Here is a 19,808-nt window from a genome sequence, read left to right as displayed (position 1 = left end):
GCCATGACTGTGACTGAGAATGACCACCTAATGCTGTTTCACTTTGCCATGCAAAGTACTTTGACACCCTGGAGAAAGACCTTTCCTCTGTATCATTGTTGTTTCCATTTGCATGTGAGAGCTTAGATTGTGGGGAAGATTAAAGATGAACAAAGGGTGGTGGGAGAACAGTGAAGTGAGGATACACAGTGTGAAACTCCTTTAAGTGTACAATAATGTTGATGTGATATACAGAATGTCAGGAAAGAAATCCTGGTTTTAATGTGATTCTTGATTTAAGAATCAAAGGGTGGGATTGTATAGGAATTTCTTTCACCTAGATATTAATGACATTATTTATTGTATTAACATGTCTGACACTCATACTGTAAGACAAATGGTAGGGGGTGTAGCAAGGATGTTGGGGGAAACAGGAACTCCAGAGGTCCAGTCTTTTGTCTCTTCGAGGACTCTGGGAAGTAGCAAGGGAGTGTGAACCTTAAGGTGTGAAACAGCTGTGTACTGCCTTTGTTCCTGGAGAAGGTATTTAACTGAGAGCCATGCTAGGCTCAGTGAGACTCTGCTGATTGTCTGTCCCGCGGTCATGCAGGGGCTCCACAAGCTTGTTTGTATGTTCTTTGTGTGCTTGGATTAAAGAATGTTAGCTACCGCTCACCGCTCGTCTGCAGGCTTTATTTAAGTGGAAAACTTCCACAACACCTGCCTGCTGACATCAGAGCAAACCCCTGTGTCATGTGACCTGGCTGGAGTTGCAAAGCTGGACTCAGACCTGGCCCAGGCAAGTTCAAAGGCAGTTGTGGTAGAGAGAGCAGGGAGTATAGTAGAGCACTGGAAGGATGAGGTGGAAACAGGAAGCGTGTAGATTCAGTGGATTTGGCGTCCTCCATCTGTCTCCATGCTCTCTTTACTGGCCTTCTAAAAATCACTTCTAAAAACTTCTCCTGTAGCTGCTTTTGTTTAAATGTTTAGCATTTAGAATTCAACTTTACTGTCATACATGTCTAAATACAGGGTAACAAAATACAGTTTGCATCTTATCAGTAAGTGCAATAAGAGCAAATATACAGATGTATCGGTGTGAGGTAAACAGATCTACAGAGTGCTATGAATATATCTACAGCAGTGGAAGCGTAGCTCTCTGAACAGACTACAATAGTGAACAGTGTAGGGTGACAGCTGTGGGGGAGGAGCTGTTCCTAAACCTGCTGGTTTTAGTCTGAAGGCTCCTGTAGCGCCTTCTGGAGGGGAGGAGCTGGAGGCAGGATGAGAGGAGTCCCTGAGAATGATGCGTGGCATAGACATCTCTTCTTGTGGACATCCTCAATGGCAGGAAGTGGAGTCCCTGTGATGCGTTGGGCGGCTTTCACCACCCGCTGCAGTTCCCACACCACACTGTGACACAGTTGGTCAGGATGCTCTCTATCACACAGCGGTAGAAGTTAACCAGTATGTCAGCAGACAGGTGGTTCTTCTTCAGTATCGTAAAGAAAAAAAGGCGCTGATGGGCCTTCTTGACCAGGCTGGAGGTGTTAGTTGACCAGGACAGATTCTCAGAGATGTGGGTCCCCAAGAACTTGAAGCTGGAGACCCGTTCAACAGCTGTGCCATTTATGTAGATGGGGACATGGGGGTCTGTCTTCTCCCTCCTGAAGTCCACAGTGAGCTCTTTGGTTTTGCTGGTACTCAGGAGCAGGTTATTGTCAGACCACACAGCTAGGTGCTTTACTCTTCCCTGTAGCAGACTCATCGTTGTCTCTGATGAGACAGTCACCGTGGTGTCATCTGCAGACTTTATGATGGAGTTGGATCCATACCCAGGTCTGCAGTCATAGAGGAACTCAGCACACAGCCTGTGGAGTGCCAGTGTTGAGTGTGATGGTGGTAGAGCAGTTATGGCCTGACCTAACATGCTGGGGTCTGTTGGTCAGAACGTCCATGATCCAGGTACAGATGGAGTTGCTGAGTCTAAGAGCCACAGGTTTGGTGATCAGCTTGGAGGGAATGACTGTACTGAATGCTGAGCTGAAGTCAACAAACAGCATTCTTACATAAGTATTGCATAAATATCTGAGTACATGTTGCAAGAACCTGCATTCCCAGATCACATCCAGTGTGTGCTGGAAAATTTCAATTCAATTCAATTTTATTTATATAGCGCCAAATTACAACAAAAGTCGCCTCAAGGAGCTTCATAGATACAGAGAAAAACCCAACAATCATATGACCCCCTATGAGCAAGCACTTTGGTGACAGTGGGAAGGAAAAACTCCCTTTTAACAGGAAGAAACCTCCGGCAGAACCAGGCTCAGGGAGGGGCGGGGCCATCTGCTGTGATTGGTTGGGGTGAGAGAAGGAAGACAGGATAAAGACATGCTGTGGAAGAGAGACAGAGATTAATAACAGATATGGTTCAATGCAGAGAGGTCTGTTAATACATAGTGAGTGAGGAAGGTGACTGGAAAGGAAAAACTCAATGCATCATGGGAATCCCCGGCAGCCTACATCTATTGCAGCATAACTAAGGGAGGATTCAGGGTCACCTGGTCCAGCCCTAACTATATGCATTAGCAAAAAGGAAAGTTTGAAGCCTAATCTTGAAAGTAGAGATAGTGTCTGTCTCCTGAATCCAAACTGGAAGCTGGTTCCACAGAAGAGGGGCCTGAAAACTGAAGGCTCTGCCTCCCATTCTACTTTTAAATACTCTAGGAACAACAAGTAGGCCTGCAGAGCGAGAGCGAAGTGCTCTGATAGGGTGATATGGTACTACAAGGTCATTAAGATAAGATGGGGCCTGATTATTTAAGACCTTGTATGTGAGGAGCAGGATTTTGAATTCTGGATTTAACAGGAAGCCAAAACAGGAGAAATCTGCGCTCTCTTTCTAGTCCCTGTCAGTACTCTTGCTGCAGCATTTTGGATTAGCTGAAGGCTTTTCAGTGAGTTTTTTGGACATCCTGATAATAATGAATTGCAGTAGTCTAGCCTGGAAGTAATAAATGCATGAACTAGTTTTTCAGCGTCACTCTGAGACAGGATATTTCTAATTTTAGAGATGTTGCGCAAATGGAAGAACGCAGTCTTACATATTTGTTTAATATGTGCGTTGAAGGACATATCCTGGTCAAAAATGACTCCAAGGTTCCTCACAGTGTTACTGGAGGCCAAGGTAATGCCATCCAGAGTAAGAATCTGCTTAGATACCATATTTCTAAGCTTTTCAGCGCCGAGTACAATGACCTCAGTTTTATCTGAGTTAAGAAGCAGAAAGTTAGCGGCCATCCAAGTCTTTATGTCTTTAAGACATTCCTGCAGTTTAACTAATTGGTGTGTGTTATCTGGCTTCATGGACAGATAGAGCTGGGTGTCATCTGCATAGCAGTGAAAATGTATGCTATGTCTTCTAATGATGCTGCCTAGGGGAAGCATGTATAATGTAAACAGAATTGGTCCTAGCACCGAACCCTGTGGAACTCCATAATTAACCTCAGTGTGTGAAGAGGACTCTCCATTTACATGCACAAATTGGAGTCTATTAGATAGATATGATACAAACCACTGCAGTGCAATACCTGTAATACCTACAGCATGTTCTAATCGCTCTAATAGGATATTATGGTCAACAGTATCGAATGCTGCACTGAGGTCAAGAAGGACAAGCACAGAGATGAGTCCACTGTCAGAGGCCATAAGAAGATCATTTGTAACCTTCAATAAAGCTGTTTCTGTGCTGTGATGAACTCTGAAACCAGACTGAAACTCTTCAAATAAACCATTCCTCTGCAGATGATCTGTTAGCTGTTTGACAACTACTCTTTCAAGGATTTTTGATATGAAAGGAAGGTTGGAGATTGGCCTATAATTAGCTAAGACTGCTGGGTCTAGAGATGCTTTTTGAGTAAAGGTTTAACTGCAGCCACCTTGAAGGCCTGTGGTACATAGCTGATTATTAGAGATAGGTTGATCATATATAAGATTGAAGAATTAATCAATGGCAGGACTTCTTTGAGCAGTTTTGTAGGAATGGGGTCTAAAAGACACGTTGATGGTTTAGAGCAGACGTTCCCAAAGTGTGGGGCCCGCCCCCTAGGGGGGGCGCAGAGCCATTGCAGGGGGAGCGCGGCATGAAAAGGGAAAAAAAAAAAAAAACAACGCTTGGACACTGCTAGCACGGGCGCCCACACGAACGCAAAGCAGGAGATGAAGCATCGCTGAATATGTTTCCAAACCAACTTCATTCTATGGTGAAGCAAATCTTCCCTTTGGTTTCACCTGCACAAGTGCCGAGGTAGGTCTCCCTGCAGGATTGGTTTTCCCTTCGTTGGGAGCAGCGCTGGGCTGTTTAAATCACGGACAAACAGTATCCCACATTCTTGATTTGTAGTTCACAAACACTTGTTGTAATGACTAACTACTCCTGACATTTTGGAGATGTTAGCTCTTTATACAGTAAAGTTACAGTGGGATACAAATAACATCAGGCTCATCCTGCCACAATTTGTTCCCCGGTTCAAATCACAGACAAACAGCATCCAACAGTTGTTTATGTTTTTGAACCCATTTTGCAGAGGGATTTTTTGAAAAATGTATTGATAGCAATGATGAATATTATTACACAGGAAAAAAAAAACAACTACATGTAAAATAATTACACCATGACGCCTCTGCCTTTCTAAATGGAGGGACAGTAACTGCGTGGGTATGTAAGCGTGTAAAACCTGCAGATAGTCAGATTAACAGTATTTCGTCTCTGTCTGCCATTCTGCAATTCATCTCATGTAAACAATAACGTGCACACAGCGTGACGTGAAAAAAGGCACATACCTTTGACATTGTGTGACGAACTCTGTATTCCTCGTCCACACGTAAACGCAAAAAAGGAGTTTTAAAAAATCTCTGTTCTCAGTGATTCGAAACGCCGTTTACGTGTGGACGAAACAGCTGCGTTTTCAAAAATACCCGTGTAGGTGTGGACGTAGCGTAAAAGACTTAGTAGTTTATTTTCTTACTACCTGTCATTTATTGCAGATTACTTGTATTTGCTTAATTGTTTACTAAATGTTTGAGGTGTGAAATAAACCGCAATGGAGCAAAATATGGGCGTGTGTGGTTGGAGGATGTGTTCGTGCGTGTGCGCGCGAGGGGGGGGGCGCGAACATTTTTCTTGTAAAACAAGGGGGGCCCAGCAAAAAAAGTTTGGGAACCACTGGTTTAGAGGAAGTAATTATTGAAGTTAACTCAGAAAGATCGATTGGAGAAAAAGAGTCTAACTTAACATCAATGGTACTAAGAGTAGCTGTAGATAATATTACATCTGTGGGATGATTATTGGTAATTTTTTCTCTAATGATAAAAATTTTATTTGTGAAGAAGTTCATGAAGTCATCACTAGTTAACGTTAAAGGGATGGTTGGCTCAAAAGAGCTCTGACTTTTTGTCAGCCTGGCTACAGTGCTGAAGAGAAACCTGGGGTTGTTCTTATTTTCTTCAATCAGTGATGAGTAGTAAGCTGTTCTGGCTTTGCGGAGGGCTTTCTTATAAAGCAACAAACTATTTCTCCAGGCTAAATGATGATCCTCTAAATTTGTGACACGCCATTTCCTCTCCAGCTTACGAGTCATCTGCTTTAGGCTACGTGTTTGAGAATTATACCACGGGGTCAGGTACTTCTGATTAGAGACCTTAGTTTTCACTGGAGCTACAGTATCCAGAGTCGTACGTAGTGAGGAGGTGAAATTATTAACAAGATAATCGACCTCTGTTGGGGTAGCGTTCAGATAGCTGCTCTGCTCTGTGTTGGTACAGGGCATTGACGATGATAACAGTGGGCTGGATTATATTCTTAAACTTAGTTACAGCGCTTTCAGAAAGACATCTACTTTGATAAAGTCCACTCTCCACTGCTGCGTAATCAATTATTGTAAATGTAAATGTTATCAAGAAATGATCAGACAGGAGAGGGTTTTCAGGAAACACTGTTAAATGTTCAGTTTCTATGCCATATGTTAAAACAAGATCTAGAGTGTGATTAAAGTGGTCGGTGGGTTCTTTTACATTTTGAGAGAAACCAATTGAGTCTAACAACAGATTAAATGCCATGTTGAGGCTGTCATTTTTAGCATCTACATGGATGTTAAAATCAGCCACAATAATTATTTTATCTGAGCTCAGAACTAAATTAGATATAAAGTCTGAGAAATCAGACAGAAACTCTGTGTAAGGCCCAGGTGGACGATAGATGATAACAAGTACGACTGGTTTCTGAGTTTCACAGCTGGGGTGGACAATGTTAAGCATCAGGCTTTCAAATGAATTAAAAGTCTGTCTTGGTCTTTCATTAATTAATAGACTGGTGTGAAAAATTGCTCATCTCAGATCTTCTTCTTCCCTTTCACTCTCCGTCCCTTCCCCCCGTCTTGCCACCATGGGGAGCCGGGCTTTCAGCTGCTCCACGACTCTGGAATTCCCGACCTCCTGATTTAAGAAACATCTCTTCCATCTCTCTCTTTAAGTCCAAACTCAAAACCCACTTGTACAAAATAGCTTATCCCACATAACCTCTCCACTCTGCTATTTTATTTGTTTATGTCTTATGCTTTTATGATTCTGTAAACTGCTTTTATGTTGCTTTTATTCTACTCTGTACAGTGACCTTGAGTGTTTTGAAAGCTTTCAAATAAAATGTATTATTATTATTATTATTATTATTATTATTATCATTATTATTATTATATTTCATGAGCTGTCCTGGCTGATTTCCACCCTCTACACCAGGGGTGGGCAATTCATTTTTACAAGGGGCCACATGAGAAACCCGAGTTGCGTCAGAGGGCCACATCAACGACATCTTGAACCCAAGTCTGCTTAACTTTCTTAAATTGTAAAATTCACTAAATGATATATTACGAATAGCTGGTACTGGTAATCAGAAGAATAAAAATAAAATAATGTAAATATTTATATTGGGCTATGCTGTGTGAAATTGTGGTGCATATTCCAAATAAAACAAAAACAACCACCGAATCAGTGTCATTTTATTTTAACATGTTTAACCCTTGTGCTCCCCTTCGGGGCAGCTCCGGACCCCGGGGGTCCCAGAGTACCCCTGGGTCGCATTTCACAGGCATCATGGTTGGCTCCCGCCCCGTACACCCACATTTCCCTCCCCGGATGCCACTCCCGTTTCAGTTTTTCTCCTAGTTTCAGGCTCTATCACGTTCGTCCACGGGAGGCCGCTGTAAGCAAAGCGTTTCAGTGGAGTGTAAATGTCCAGAACATTGTTCTTCTCCAAAAAGTTGTTCAGTTGTTCTGCAACTGTTTTTTCCAAGATCTTTGACACCAACGGTCATTTTGATGTCGGCCTGTAACTGCTTGGAAGAGATGGGTCCACATTTGGTTTCTTTAATGCTGGTTCAACAATAGCTTGTTTAAAATAGCTGGAAAATGAGCCAGTATGAAGAGAAGTATTAATTATTTCCAGAATACAGGGGCCAACAGAGTCAAACACACTAATGAAAAATGATGGAGGACGTACATGAAGGTGGCTTGAAGTCAGTTTCATTCGACCAAGCAGACACTGACGTCCTGTAAGGTGACAGGAGTAACAGAGGAGCAGGTATCAGCAACGTGTCAGTGTGATGCTGAGAGGATGATGGAGATATTAGATATTTATATATTATATTATAGATATTTTCGTTATTTCGTTAGTTTTCGTTAACGATAATAACCTTGATAACTGCATCATAATAAGGTGTGTGCGAGATCATCGGAGACACTTGTTGCACCTGTATGCAGGTGTATACACGACTGGAGGAGACGTCTATGAAGCAGAACTTAACCACTCTGCAGAGATGTCACAGATCACAGCTGGAGGGGAAAAGGCTGGACAGCCTGGTTGATGTCCGGGCTGTGGTGGCACATGTTTGTAAGAGTGTTAACCCCGTTCTTGTACTGTTGACATTGTTTTACCATTTCTAAGATCAATGATAAATAAAATGATTGCTAATACTAACTAACTATACTCTGTTGCAGCAGTGATGTGGATGGCGTGGCTGACACGTGTTTAAAATGATGCATGCACTGAAAATGTTTCAAACGATGACGAGCTGAGAGATATTACGACGGCCTTGCACAAACGACAAACAGGAGGAATTGTTGGAATTGATGTTTTTATATTTTCATTTATGCTTAGAAATATATAATCATCTGGATGCTGATAAAATCATATCCTTATTAGGTCTGATTCTGTGTGCACTTGTGTACCATGAGAGGAAGCAGCCTCAGCCTTATCATTTTCATTATAGCTTTAGTCTGTTTCTTAAAAGACTCCACACCTTTAAATGTTCGTCTGAGACGTGACCTGTTGTAGGTTACTGTTCTTATCATTTAGCGAGACTCTTCTGCTTTTCTGCCTCACACACACAGTTTAAGATCATTGAAAGGTCGAGTGTCTATGTATCGTATAGCTGGAAACACACAGACAGAATCCAGACACTGATGTTCAGAGATGCCTGCTTAAGAAGGTCACGCGTATTTGTAATTGCATATTCATGAATGATTGCTTGCTGACAATAAAAAGAGCTGTAGTGAAGGAATCAGTCGACGTGAGCTGAGTTCAGGTGAAGGAATCGTATCCTCACCTTCGGCTGACTTCCCTCGTGAGACACAAACGCGCCTTCTTGCCTTGTTGTGCAGTTATTGGTCTTGTGTTCCAGCGGGTTTTGTACTGTAATAAAGCCATCCTCATGATGATGATCACTGCACAGGAAAGCAGGCATTCAGTGAAGGATGATGTCACTCGAAATCCTTCTGAACGAACCGTCTAACACGGCGACGTGATGACGAGCCACAAATGACCAAATCAGTCCACAGGTTGGACTCTGTTCCCCTCTGCTGTCTCCACTGAGAACATCTCACCTCACAACATCACACGGAGCCTTTCTCCCTCCTCTCTACTGGATGTCACATCGTCCAATCACATGATTGACACCTCATCATCCTGCTGATCACATGATTTAACCTTTAAAATCACTTCATTGAATCTTATTTAACACAGAAATACCATCACATGTGGACATGATTCATTTCATATTCAGTTTATGTAATTCTGCTTTAATCAGATTAGCCTTTAGCACATTCTCACATGATGTGCATTGTAATATAATCCCTTTACTCCAAACACAGAGGAATACGTCCTTTTAAAACTCTGTTTGTTCATTTATTTAAAACAACTTCTTTTTATTAAATCATACAAAGTATGAGTCAGATATTCTCTGAGATGTGTCGTCTTCCACACACACAGGTCACTCTGTGATCCATAAACTCAAATTTCCACCTATGCATGACCAGCATTAAGACCAGTTAACTATCAGCAAGGTCACATATGAATCGTGTTCAATAACCTTTCATTTAAAACCAAGTGTAATGATGGTGCAGCGACAGAGTCACACTCCTGGAGTCACCTCTAGATCCTGTACACACACAAAATTAAGTCACCAGAAGAGTCGTTTTTACTACTTTATTTTATTTGTATATTGACTTATATCAATGTATATTTGATGAATAATGAAGATGGTTTATTGTTAAAATGGAAACACTATGTAGCTCTCTGATCAGTGTTCACATGAGGCTGGATATTAACACCTTGACCGTCTCTCGAGCGTCACCTGACACTGCCCCAACGGTTACCCAAAGCTTGCACCCAGACGTCGTGGGCAGGTAGCCAGACTTGCTTGTTTGGTACCTCCCACCTAAATATGTCTGCTGATCAAGCACATCCCTCTAAAGCACTGGTAGACAGCTGTGGTGGACACTGTAGACGCTGCTCAGGAACAACAGGAAATACCCGGGAGATGTGCCAGACGCCACAGGACACCGCCAAAGGCTCCTTGTCGGTGCCCTGATGGGTCAGAGCTGTTAGCAGCAAGAAGAGGCCTGCACAACATCAGAGAGGGGGTGTGGGTGTTATGGCTGTTAAGTACAGCTGACATTTAAACGTGGATACACACATTTACCTGCATCTCGTCATCAAGTCACATGATGCAGCACACACCAGACTGAAGCGGCTGGTCCTTCCTCGGAGCCCCTGCATCGAGCCTGCAACACACTCAGGATTTATTCAAAGCCAACGAATGGATGGCAAATTATATAAAGCATCACTCTGGAGGTCTTAATAATCAGTTTACACATTTAAGCATCATTTGAAACATAAAAGAAGCAAAGTAAACAAAGATGTAGATGGCCATTTATTCTAGTTATTTCTCTTTATCTGATGCAGACGGCAGCTGGAAGGGGTCAGCAGTTTAATTACCTCTGAGACTGAAAAAACAGAGCATCACTCTCTGAATGGAAGGCATGAACTTGTCTGGACTCATCAGTGCTGAGAGGACTTCCTGGTTCACTTTGACTCAGTGAAGGACACAGTCCTGTCTCCAGCTCACAGTCACTCCAGGAGAGACGACTGGCAGACTGGACGGGGTTTCCATTGGGGTCAAGGGGGTCCGCCTGACCTCGGCAGCTCCTCACAGGCTCCGAGTCGTTCTGGGACGAGGACTCTGGTTTGATGTTCGGTATGGAGGGTGTGGAGGGCACGCTGTGGGACATTTTCTTCATGTGCTGGATTACAGAGGCTGCATTGAAGGCTTGCTGTTGGAGATCCACAGAGTGAGCAGTTAGTACTGGTGCAGCCTGCATCTTGTATAGAAAAACATCTCGTATAGGAAAAGTGTCTTTTAGAGTTTAGACTCCTGCTGGAACAGAACATGTGTTCATATATCCATTATTTCAGAAACCAGGTCTGTACGTCTATAGAGGTGGAACAGGTACCCAGACATATTGTTTTTGTTTTCTCAGACAGCATAAGTCCTTTGTTTTAGTATTCCTCTATCCTCTTTAACTTGAACTACTTATTGATAGAATTATATTGAATTCTATCAATATTAAAACGTCTTAATGGACTCCTTATAGCAGATGTTTTATGGATCAACATGTTTGTGTTAATACATGTGAATGGCAGTTGAAGGGGATTCTCTATCAACAGGAAAAGCAGTAAAACTTGTGAAAATATTACAATTTATGCACAGAGTCGTCCAATGGGCTGCACTGGAGTCTCTGCTGGGCCGATTCTGGGCCCCCAGCCTGGTGTTTGACACTGTATGTAGTCACAATTGTAACCTTTCCAGTCATTAGCCATTACCTTCCATTTGGATGTGGCAAAGTTTCTCTCCAACTGTTCACACACAGACTGATAAATGTCCTGGTCTCTGGCTGTGTCTCCAATAATCCTGCGAGGGGAACACAGCAGACGTTAGCTTCTTGGGTATCTGGACAACGCTGCGTCTGTACCATCATCGGGCAGATAGAGCTAGTCTTTGTTCCACATTCTCCGAGGCTCAAAAGACAAACAAACATAATGTGTTGTCTCTTAACCGAGGTCTGTCTTCTGTCTTTCAGGCCTTTGTCTTGCATAGCTGCCCATAACTTTCCTTCTCTTTAAGAATGATTGTTGATTTGGCCAATCATACAATGTTTCTCTCTTATTTTGGTTTTTCATCCTGCTGACAACCTCCTTGCCTCCTTCAGTGAACCTCAACAATAGTTGAAGACTTGGACTGAACCCCAGATATTAGACCAGATCAGTTTCTTTGAATAATGAGGTCTCACGTGTCAACTAACCAATTACATTTGAGTCAGAAAAAGACTGTAATTCATAAACAGTTGATACTTTTGTTCATAAATCAAGCAGAAAGCTATCTTCAGTCACATGTTGATTATGTGGTTTAAATGTGTAATCATTGTCCAAACATTATGACATGTAAGAGGCAGAGCACTAACCAGGGGTGCCTGAGCGCCTGTTCAGTAGTGAAGCGTTTCGTGGGGTTTTTCTCCATCATGTTCTTGATGAACTCTTTGGCTGTTGACACATAACATGGACAGAGTTCAGCGTACAGTAGCCTGATTTCTCTATGTTACACAGTTTTATTAAAACCCTTCATTAGGACACCTGCATATCAAGAAACGTGTGAACAAACAGGAGGATGCTGGGTGGTGCCAAACACGGCTGCTGATTGATTGGACGCTCACAGCAAGATCATCTAGAGTTCACACAGAAGGTTGACTTGTAGAAAAGCAGCAGTGTCCTGGATGAACGGGCCTTGTTGTTGATGAGCGATCAGAGCAGATTGATGCTAAAACCAGCCCTGGACAGGCCGTCTGCAGCTGTCCGCAGCTCACACACAACATTTCACTGCATGAGTGTGTATGTGACAAATAAAGCTTGTTTGTTTGATGTCAATTCTGTGAGTTCAAGTTTTTCAAAGAGGAAGAGGAGAAGCTGTGTTTGTTCACAAACGTAAGGCCACCACAGCAGGAACGATTACTGTTCTGCTCCCTGTGTTTTGGACAGATGATGGCTGTGTCCCAATTAAGAGACCGCACGCTTGAAGTACGCGCGCTACGTGTACTTAAAGCGTGCGTACTATCAGTACGAGAAGTGCGGAAGTGAGAGGCCTGTGAAATGGGACGGTCTAGCCTTCGTCGCGCTGTTCAGGTTGCCTAGCAACCATGATACTAACCGTGAGAAACGCTTCATTCAGCTTTGTGTGACAGAAATGAAGGAGAAAAAATATGATATACATATATATATATACAACCAAGTTAACGCTGAAAGTACAAACGTCACTAATGTCACATAACTTTGCCAACATGTGGCCAACAGCAATGTTTTAATGTTCTTCGTTATTAAACATTCGCACATAAGTGACGTCATGTTCAGTACTTACTTTTGACAGTTCACTTTTCAGCCGCTCCCTTCTGCCGTGTTTTGCGGCAAAATTATCCACACCCACCGCCGCGCTATGAATTGTGAGATATATGAGACCACGAAGCGTGCACCGGACCACGCTTGATATTTGGGGAAATCCACGGCGCATTTGGAGTATGCATTTGAAGTACACTTTGAATTGGGACAGCCGTCGTCGCGTGGCGGTGACGTAATCGCACTTAAAATGCGTACTTCAAGCGTGCAGACCCTGAATTGGGACACAGCGATCGTTTGCTTGCTCGTGTTACTGTGGCTTTTGTTGGCTGGAGTACTCCTGCCTCCCTGCATCTCCGTCTGCTCTGTTTGGATTTCTATCTCCCAGTCATGCCAGCGTGTCTGTCTGCTTTCTCACTGTTCCTTTTACATGTTCATAAAACTTGACCTCTGACCTTGACCTTCATTGCAAGGTCACTGAGATTCAAACTGGTCCAAGATTTTTAGTAGCTACACCCGTGGTATCAGTTTGAAGCTCCTAAGTTGCCTCATTGCCGAGTTATTGCACAGACTTGACGATAATACCCCATCAGCCTTTTACAGCTGAGGGGCGAACAGGACAAGAAAGTCTGGTTCCTTGGAGGTCAAATATAAAGAAATGAGGTGGATCAAGATTTGTTCTCATTCTGACATCTGCATGATGGATCAGGCTCATGTTCCTGGGAAGCTGTGGTTTTACATCCTCCAGGTTTTGTGAAGAAACGTGGAACTTAGTCTGTGGAGTCACATGAATAATTCCCTCTTTAAATGATAGTGAAACAGTGCAACCTGTAATGTAAGTGTGTTAGAGAAAGGACTGGTTATCTGAGCCAGTCTCAGCTACATCGAGTACAGATGAAGGAAAGAGGAGGGTCAATGCTGGAAACTGTGGCGTGTAGCTGTTAGCGTACCTGACTCGGAGATGTCGTCCCAGAAGGGCGAGTGAAAGGCGTACTCAGCTCTCATGATCTTTGAAAACAAGCGCGTCTCATTTTCTTCGAAGAATGGAGGGTAGCCACAGAGCCTGCAGCACACACAGCCTTTCAGATACGCAGCTTTGGATCAGCTCTGGTTACTTCAGCAACCATCGTCATGCTTATATGACATTTATACAATATGCCCTGACGCTGGTTTCATCAGCTGCTGTAGTAAACGGGCAGAGCAGGCAAAGCCTTTCACCACAAACACAAACTGCACTGATTCACACAGCAGGACAAAGAAATGTTTAAACTGACACATTTTACTGTTCTGCTCAACCATCTCTGATTTTATAAAAATGTTACAATAGAAAATATGAACATTGATAGTGAGGGCTGTGAAATTTCAGCTTCACTTTTCTTCTTTTGATGGACCATCGACACGAGCTGTGAAGCAGTGTTTGAACATAAATGTCTCAAAGACGATTAAATAAAAAGTACTTTCACTTTTCACTTTCCATCAAAATCAGTCAGGAGCTGTAATTTGAGACATTACATGTCTGAGTACTGGCTGGTGAAAATATGACAACAGTCCAGGATTCCTGTAAAGTTCCTGTGAGCACACATTAATCAAAGGATTTCTGAATGGTGTATAGTTATACCATAAAATATCTCGATGCTCAATCATCCAGCTTCTTATAAACAGGACAAATATTTATGCAAACTGGAAAAGTTCAAAGACTGGCTGATTTGAGATGGATACATTGGATATGATGGCAGCAACATTTCTCACTTAGAGTTGGTGGAGAGCCACAAGAGAAAAGTGAAAACAGAATATATCCTGAAACGATTCCAGGAAACTGGAGAAATGTGTGTGCGTAATTAAAGACATCATCCTGTCGTGCACGTCACTGTATGTGACCTGTTGAACCACGCCATAAACTGAAGCTCTCTGTGAACATGATCAGGAAATGCAGCTGCAGAGAAGAGCGCCATGTGTTCCCCTCCACACACTTTCTGCAGGCTCTGCACAGACAAAGACCCCGACAGCAGCTACGTTCACCAGATGAGGACAAATCCAAACCACTCTCTCCTTCCAGACATGATGAACTGCTGATAAAGTGTAAACGTGGCCCCTCCCAACCTTTCGTACCTGTTGCTGCCACCAAATTCAGAATGAGCTGATGTTTTTCTAAATGAGTAAATTGTCTCATTTTAAACATTTGATGTATTTCTATGATGTATTGATGCTTTTACAGCAACGATCGTTTGATCCCGTCTTTGATGAGTTGATGAGCTTTCAGATGCTTCTGCTCTTATTTATATTTCACACAACATTGTTGGAGCACAGCTTCGTGTTCAGCCCAACCTTCCAGCTCGCAGTAACCCGGCTACTGCTGGAGCCACAGTTACTACAGTGGAAGTAAATACTGCAGTATCTGGTGACTCTAATGTTGTACAAGTATTCATGTACTTCTGACTTTTGGAACATGAATAAAATCAATAACTGATGAATGTTCACAGTTCTCCATAATGAATATTCATGTCTACAGTTAGCCATGTTATCATGAACGCACAGGCCTGTACTTACAGAATATACGTGATGACTCCAATCGACCAGCAGTCCACTGCTTTGCTGTAGGGTTTCTGGGCCAAAACCTCCGGAGCTGCAGAAGCAGGACAAACAACATGCAATATAAGCACCAAACAACAGACTGTTCCACTCCAGAAAAAGTCACGTTAAAGCTAATATGTTAAAGCTAATATGTTAAAGCTAATATGTTAAAGTTAATATGTTAAAGCTAATATGTTAAAGCTAATATGTTAAAGTTAATATGTTAAAGCTAATATGTTAAAGCTAATATGTTAAAGTTAATATGTTAAAGCTAATATGTTAAAGCTAATATGTTAAAGTTAATATGTTAAAGCTAATATGTTAAAGCTAATATGTTAAAGTTAATACGTTAAAGTTAATATATGGTTCAAAACTAAAGGCAAAAAGTTACCTTTAGTTTTCAGTAATAATAAGATCAAAGTCGAGTTTATCACATAAAAACAACAGAGCTGACCAAAGTTCCTGCTGCTCCACCTGGTCGTTACTTTCACAATAAATCAATCGAGCCCTCCAGGTCGTGCTGTCACCAGAGATGGGCAGTAACACGTTACTGTAATCCGATTACTTTTTTCAAGTAACGAGTAAAGTAAGGGATTACTATTGCAAAAACGGTAATTAGATTACCGTTACTTTCCCGTAGGAACGCTGCGTTACTGCGTTACTAAAACGCAGTAACGCAGCGTGATTTTTTTGCGAGAATGTCATGACGTCACTGTCATGAGACATTCTCGTGATTTTTTTGCGAGAATGTCTCATGACAGTGACGTAAGCGAGTGCGACGTTTGTGACAACAGCTGTGTGCAGATCAACAATGGATCATATATCGAGTGCAGAGAGAGTATGAGCGTGCAGCGTTTAAAGCGTGGAAGTACTGACCTTACTTTGAGTTTGATTCCATAAAAAGTGACAAAAACATTAGTGTCCGTTGTGCGTGGGAAGAAAACTTCTTTTTACAGCGAAACAAACCCTAAACTTCCAAACAAGCACCGAGTAGCTACGACGTAATGGGAAACTCACAGAGAAACTCGGATTCTTCCACTGACCGCTGCACACCTGCACCAGGGTAACCCTCCGCCTACCCCACTCCTGCTTTACAGGTGAAAATAGAGCAACAGGACCGCTAGTCTTTGACTTTATTTATTTTCTGCTGTGTTTTACTTGCATCTATTTGAAAGACTGAGTGTAAACACAAAAAATATTTTATTTTATGTGCTGGAATGTGCAGAAAATAGGTTTAAATGTTAAACTAATTTCTTCCAGTCAGAGAATGTTGCAGATAATTAAATTTTTGCTTGATGCATAAAGTTAAAAGATTAAAACTAATAAAACAAGTTTTAAAAAGAGACTTTTCCATTTGATTACATTTTGTATGATGGATTATGTAGAAAAGTAGAATTGGGCTGAAAGATCTATCATTTTATCACCTATTCAGGTTGTAAATCGTGTTTTTAAAAAGTAACTAAGTAACTAGGTAACTAAGTAATTAATTACTTTTGAAAATAAGTAATCAGTAAAGTAATGGGATTACTTTTTGGGGGAAGTAATCAGTAATTAGTTCCTATTACTTTTTTCAAGTAACTTGACCAACACTAGCTGTCACTGCCCACATGAGCACTGAAGCCTCTCAGCAGGACGATGGAGCGCCCAGTGACTCCTGGAGGTCAGGTGCTGTCATTCAGCACATACACAATAACTGTCTGATTTATGAAAATTGATTTTTTTTTCTTGCTCCAGTGTGATGAGATTTTGACCAAAGTAATTGTTTGTGGTCTATCACTGCAGAGGGAAAAACAGTAAGTCAATCTATCATTTTTAACTATATCACACATTACATATGCAGAGAAACTCACCAACATATCCTGGTGTTCCACAGGCTGTCGACATCACACCGTGCTCCAGCGTCTTAGACAGACCAAAGTCACTGACCATAATCTTTGCATTCTCGTCTGTATTATAGTACAGCAGGTTTTCAGGCTGAGAGAGCAGAAAAAGCAAGACATGAAATAAAGAAATGTACCTCAAATGTTCAAATACACTCAGTAAACATCTGGTAAAGTCATTTTACCAAACATGTCAACATCTGTGGCTTTCACTCTCCTACTGGGAGCATGTTTATGTATCTGTTATGGTGGATCTTTGTGTCTTACCTTCAGATCTCTGTGCACAATGCTGTTTTCATGCAGGTAGCTGACAGCCTGCAGCACCTGTTTGATCACTTTGCTGGCATCCTTCTCAGTATAAGCACCTTTGTCTAAAATGCGATCAAACAGCTCCCCGCCTAATACCCTGCACAAAACAGAAGAAGAGTGATCAGCGTTTGTGTCTGGCAATCAGGTCTTCTGAACTCCTGCAGGACGGTAGACGAAGGACGACCACGGTCCACCTTTGAGAAAGTCATCAAATGATATAATAACCGAAAATGTTGTTACGCTGTGCAAACAGACTTCGAGCAGCATTTAGGAAATGTGCCTACTGTCAGGTTTGTCCTCACCATCATCTGTGTGTACAGCACTGTTCTCTGTTTAACAAAACTCGCACCGCTAAGGCCAAAGTAGGAGACAATAAAGAAACAATAGTCTCCAAGGAGGAAGCCAGACACCCCCAACCTTTCTGAAATGTACACGGAGACACTCTGGCAGCTACTGAAGACATATCCACACTGTCCACTGTCCATCGGAGAGTGTTTTGTCGTTTCTTTATTGATTCTGGGTTCGTGTTTGTGACAATCTTTTGTGGCTGTCTTTGTGTATGAGTATGACTGATAGTTTCCCTTAGCATTTATTATATCCTCTGCAGTCTGATTATTTTCTAGGTCATCTTCTTGGTTGTTAGTTCCTGTCATCTGTTTTAGTTCCTCCAAGAGTCCCGGGGTGGAGCGGCTGATCCACGGGACCTGCTGGAGCCACCACACATCCTCCCACGGCTTCTGCCCTGGACTCTGGACCTCGGCAGCCTGCCTTGCTTAACCTCAAAGGTCATCATGTTTTACTGCTACTGCCTAATTGCTCCTCACCACCCAACTCCCCATCAGCTCTGGATCCCTATCTGCCTGTGACTCATCCGACCCAGCTCTTTCCACTTCCACACCTCTGCTTTCACCTGTGTGCTTTCTGACAGGTTCTCAGCAGTGGAGGAAAGACTGTTCAGCTGAGTCCATGGTCTTACTGTGGAGCAGTCATCTGACACGTTTCTGGGGTGTATTTGTATCTCAGCCAGCCACACCTGGATGTCCTCTAAGACATGTTTCAGCAAGGCTGAGTTTTCTGTTCTGAGTCCACATGTTCAAAGACTGCTTTCCCCTCTAGCTTGTGCAAACCGAGCTGGCTGAATGCCCAACACACACACAGAAACCGGTGCGTCAATCTGGAGGGTCCCCCCCCAGCACTGTTACAACCCCAGTCTGCAGAGGGACCTGTCTGCTTTGCTGAGAGATCCAGAAAGCCTCAAGGGTCCATGGATCCCCCTGAGCTTGAGTGCCCTGAATGTCTTTCCTTGGCAAGGCATGTCTTTATCCTGTCTTCCTTCTCTCACCCCAACCAATCACAGCAGATGGCCCCGCCCCTCCCTGAGCCTGGTTCTGCTGGAGGTTTCTTCCTGTTAAAAGGGAGTTTTTCCTTCCCACTGTCGCCAAAGTGCTGCTCATAGGGGGTCATATGATTGTTGGGTTTTTCTCTGTATGTATGAAGCGCCTTGAGGCGACCTTTGTTGTGATTTGGCGTAGAGCTGGGCGATATATTGAGTTTTTAAAAAATATCGATATATTTTTATACGAGATATAAGATGTGACAATATCCTTTATATCGATATAGTCTATGTTACGTTATAACTATACTTGTGGAGCCGCAAGTTTGCCTCTCTTTCGTCCACTTTTGTCTTTACGCAACATTACTGGGCCTCGCCCCTCCTTCACTGAACACAACTCCCCCTCCTCCCCCATCGCTTCACCTGCAGGAAGCGACAAGATGGACACGGCAAATCTCCGTTAACGAGTTACTGCGCATCGCTGGACGGCGTCAACGTGTTAGCGAGCTAACCACGCTAACAAGCTAACCACGCTAACGCCATGCAGCCCAGAGGCGCTGCACAGCCTAAAATCCTTTCATTTTCTCAAAAGTTGACAGCGCGCCTAATGTATGAATTCTGGTTGTGCTTGATGGCCGCAAACCGTTTTTATGTGGAAAGCGGCGCTCAGCAATCTGTCAAAAAATGTTTTAGTACGACTTTGGTAAGCTACGGTGCTTCACCGGTTGATGGATTGTCAGAGAATTACGGCTACCGAGGAGCCTCGCGGAGTGATACGTACTGTGCTTCAACGTAATATTACCCTACTGTGTATAAGGACCATAAATGGCACCTGTTAAGAGACGTGGTTACGAAGAGGATTTCAAACTCAATGCTGTCAGTCACGCAGTAGAAGTTGGGAACAGAGCAGCTGTGAAATCTGTCTTTGTTACTATGCTCAGCATCTTTTAGTTTACATTTTGAC

At 42.8% G+C, this 19,808-nt stretch overlaps 2 protein-coding genes across 2 annotated transcripts in view; both read right to left on the bottom strand.

Annotated features, from left to right (window-relative positions):
- The window catches only part of sypl2a (synaptophysin-like 2a), a 495,265-nt gene that overhangs the window by 339,640 nt on the left and 135,817 nt on the right, over positions 1-19,808 (bottom strand). The window lies entirely within an intron of this gene.
- Positions 9,821-19,808, bottom strand: part of camk1ga (calcium/calmodulin-dependent protein kinase IGa) — a 21,103-nt gene continuing 11,115 nt past the window's right edge. The window contains exons 5-13 of the mRNA XM_085159153.1: positions 17,470-17,608; positions 17,173-17,296; positions 15,299-15,374; positions 13,702-13,814; positions 11,830-11,908; positions 11,192-11,279; positions 10,307-10,641; positions 10,011-10,092; positions 9,821-9,930 (exon numbers count right to left, since the gene is read on the bottom strand). Coding sequence (XP_085015279.1) covers positions 10,029-10,092; positions 10,307-10,641; positions 11,192-11,279; positions 11,830-11,908; positions 13,702-13,814; positions 15,299-15,374; positions 17,173-17,296; positions 17,470-17,608 — 1,018 coding nt within the window. The 3' untranslated portion in view covers positions 9,821-9,930; positions 10,011-10,028. The remainder of the gene's footprint in view (positions 9,931-10,010; positions 10,093-10,306; positions 10,642-11,191; positions 11,280-11,829; positions 11,909-13,701; positions 13,815-15,298; positions 15,375-17,172; positions 17,297-17,469; positions 17,609-19,808) is intronic.

The sequence above is a fragment of the Neolamprologus multifasciatus genome, chromosome 5 (assembly GCF_963576455.1).
Source record: "Neolamprologus multifasciatus chromosome 5, fNeoMul1.2, whole genome shotgun sequence".
NCBI classification, from domain to species: Eukaryota; Metazoa; Chordata; class Actinopteri; order Cichliformes; family Cichlidae; genus Neolamprologus; species Neolamprologus multifasciatus.
The sequence above is the reverse complement of the archived record's forward strand: the minus strand, read 5'-3'. Positions and strand labels throughout refer to the sequence as shown.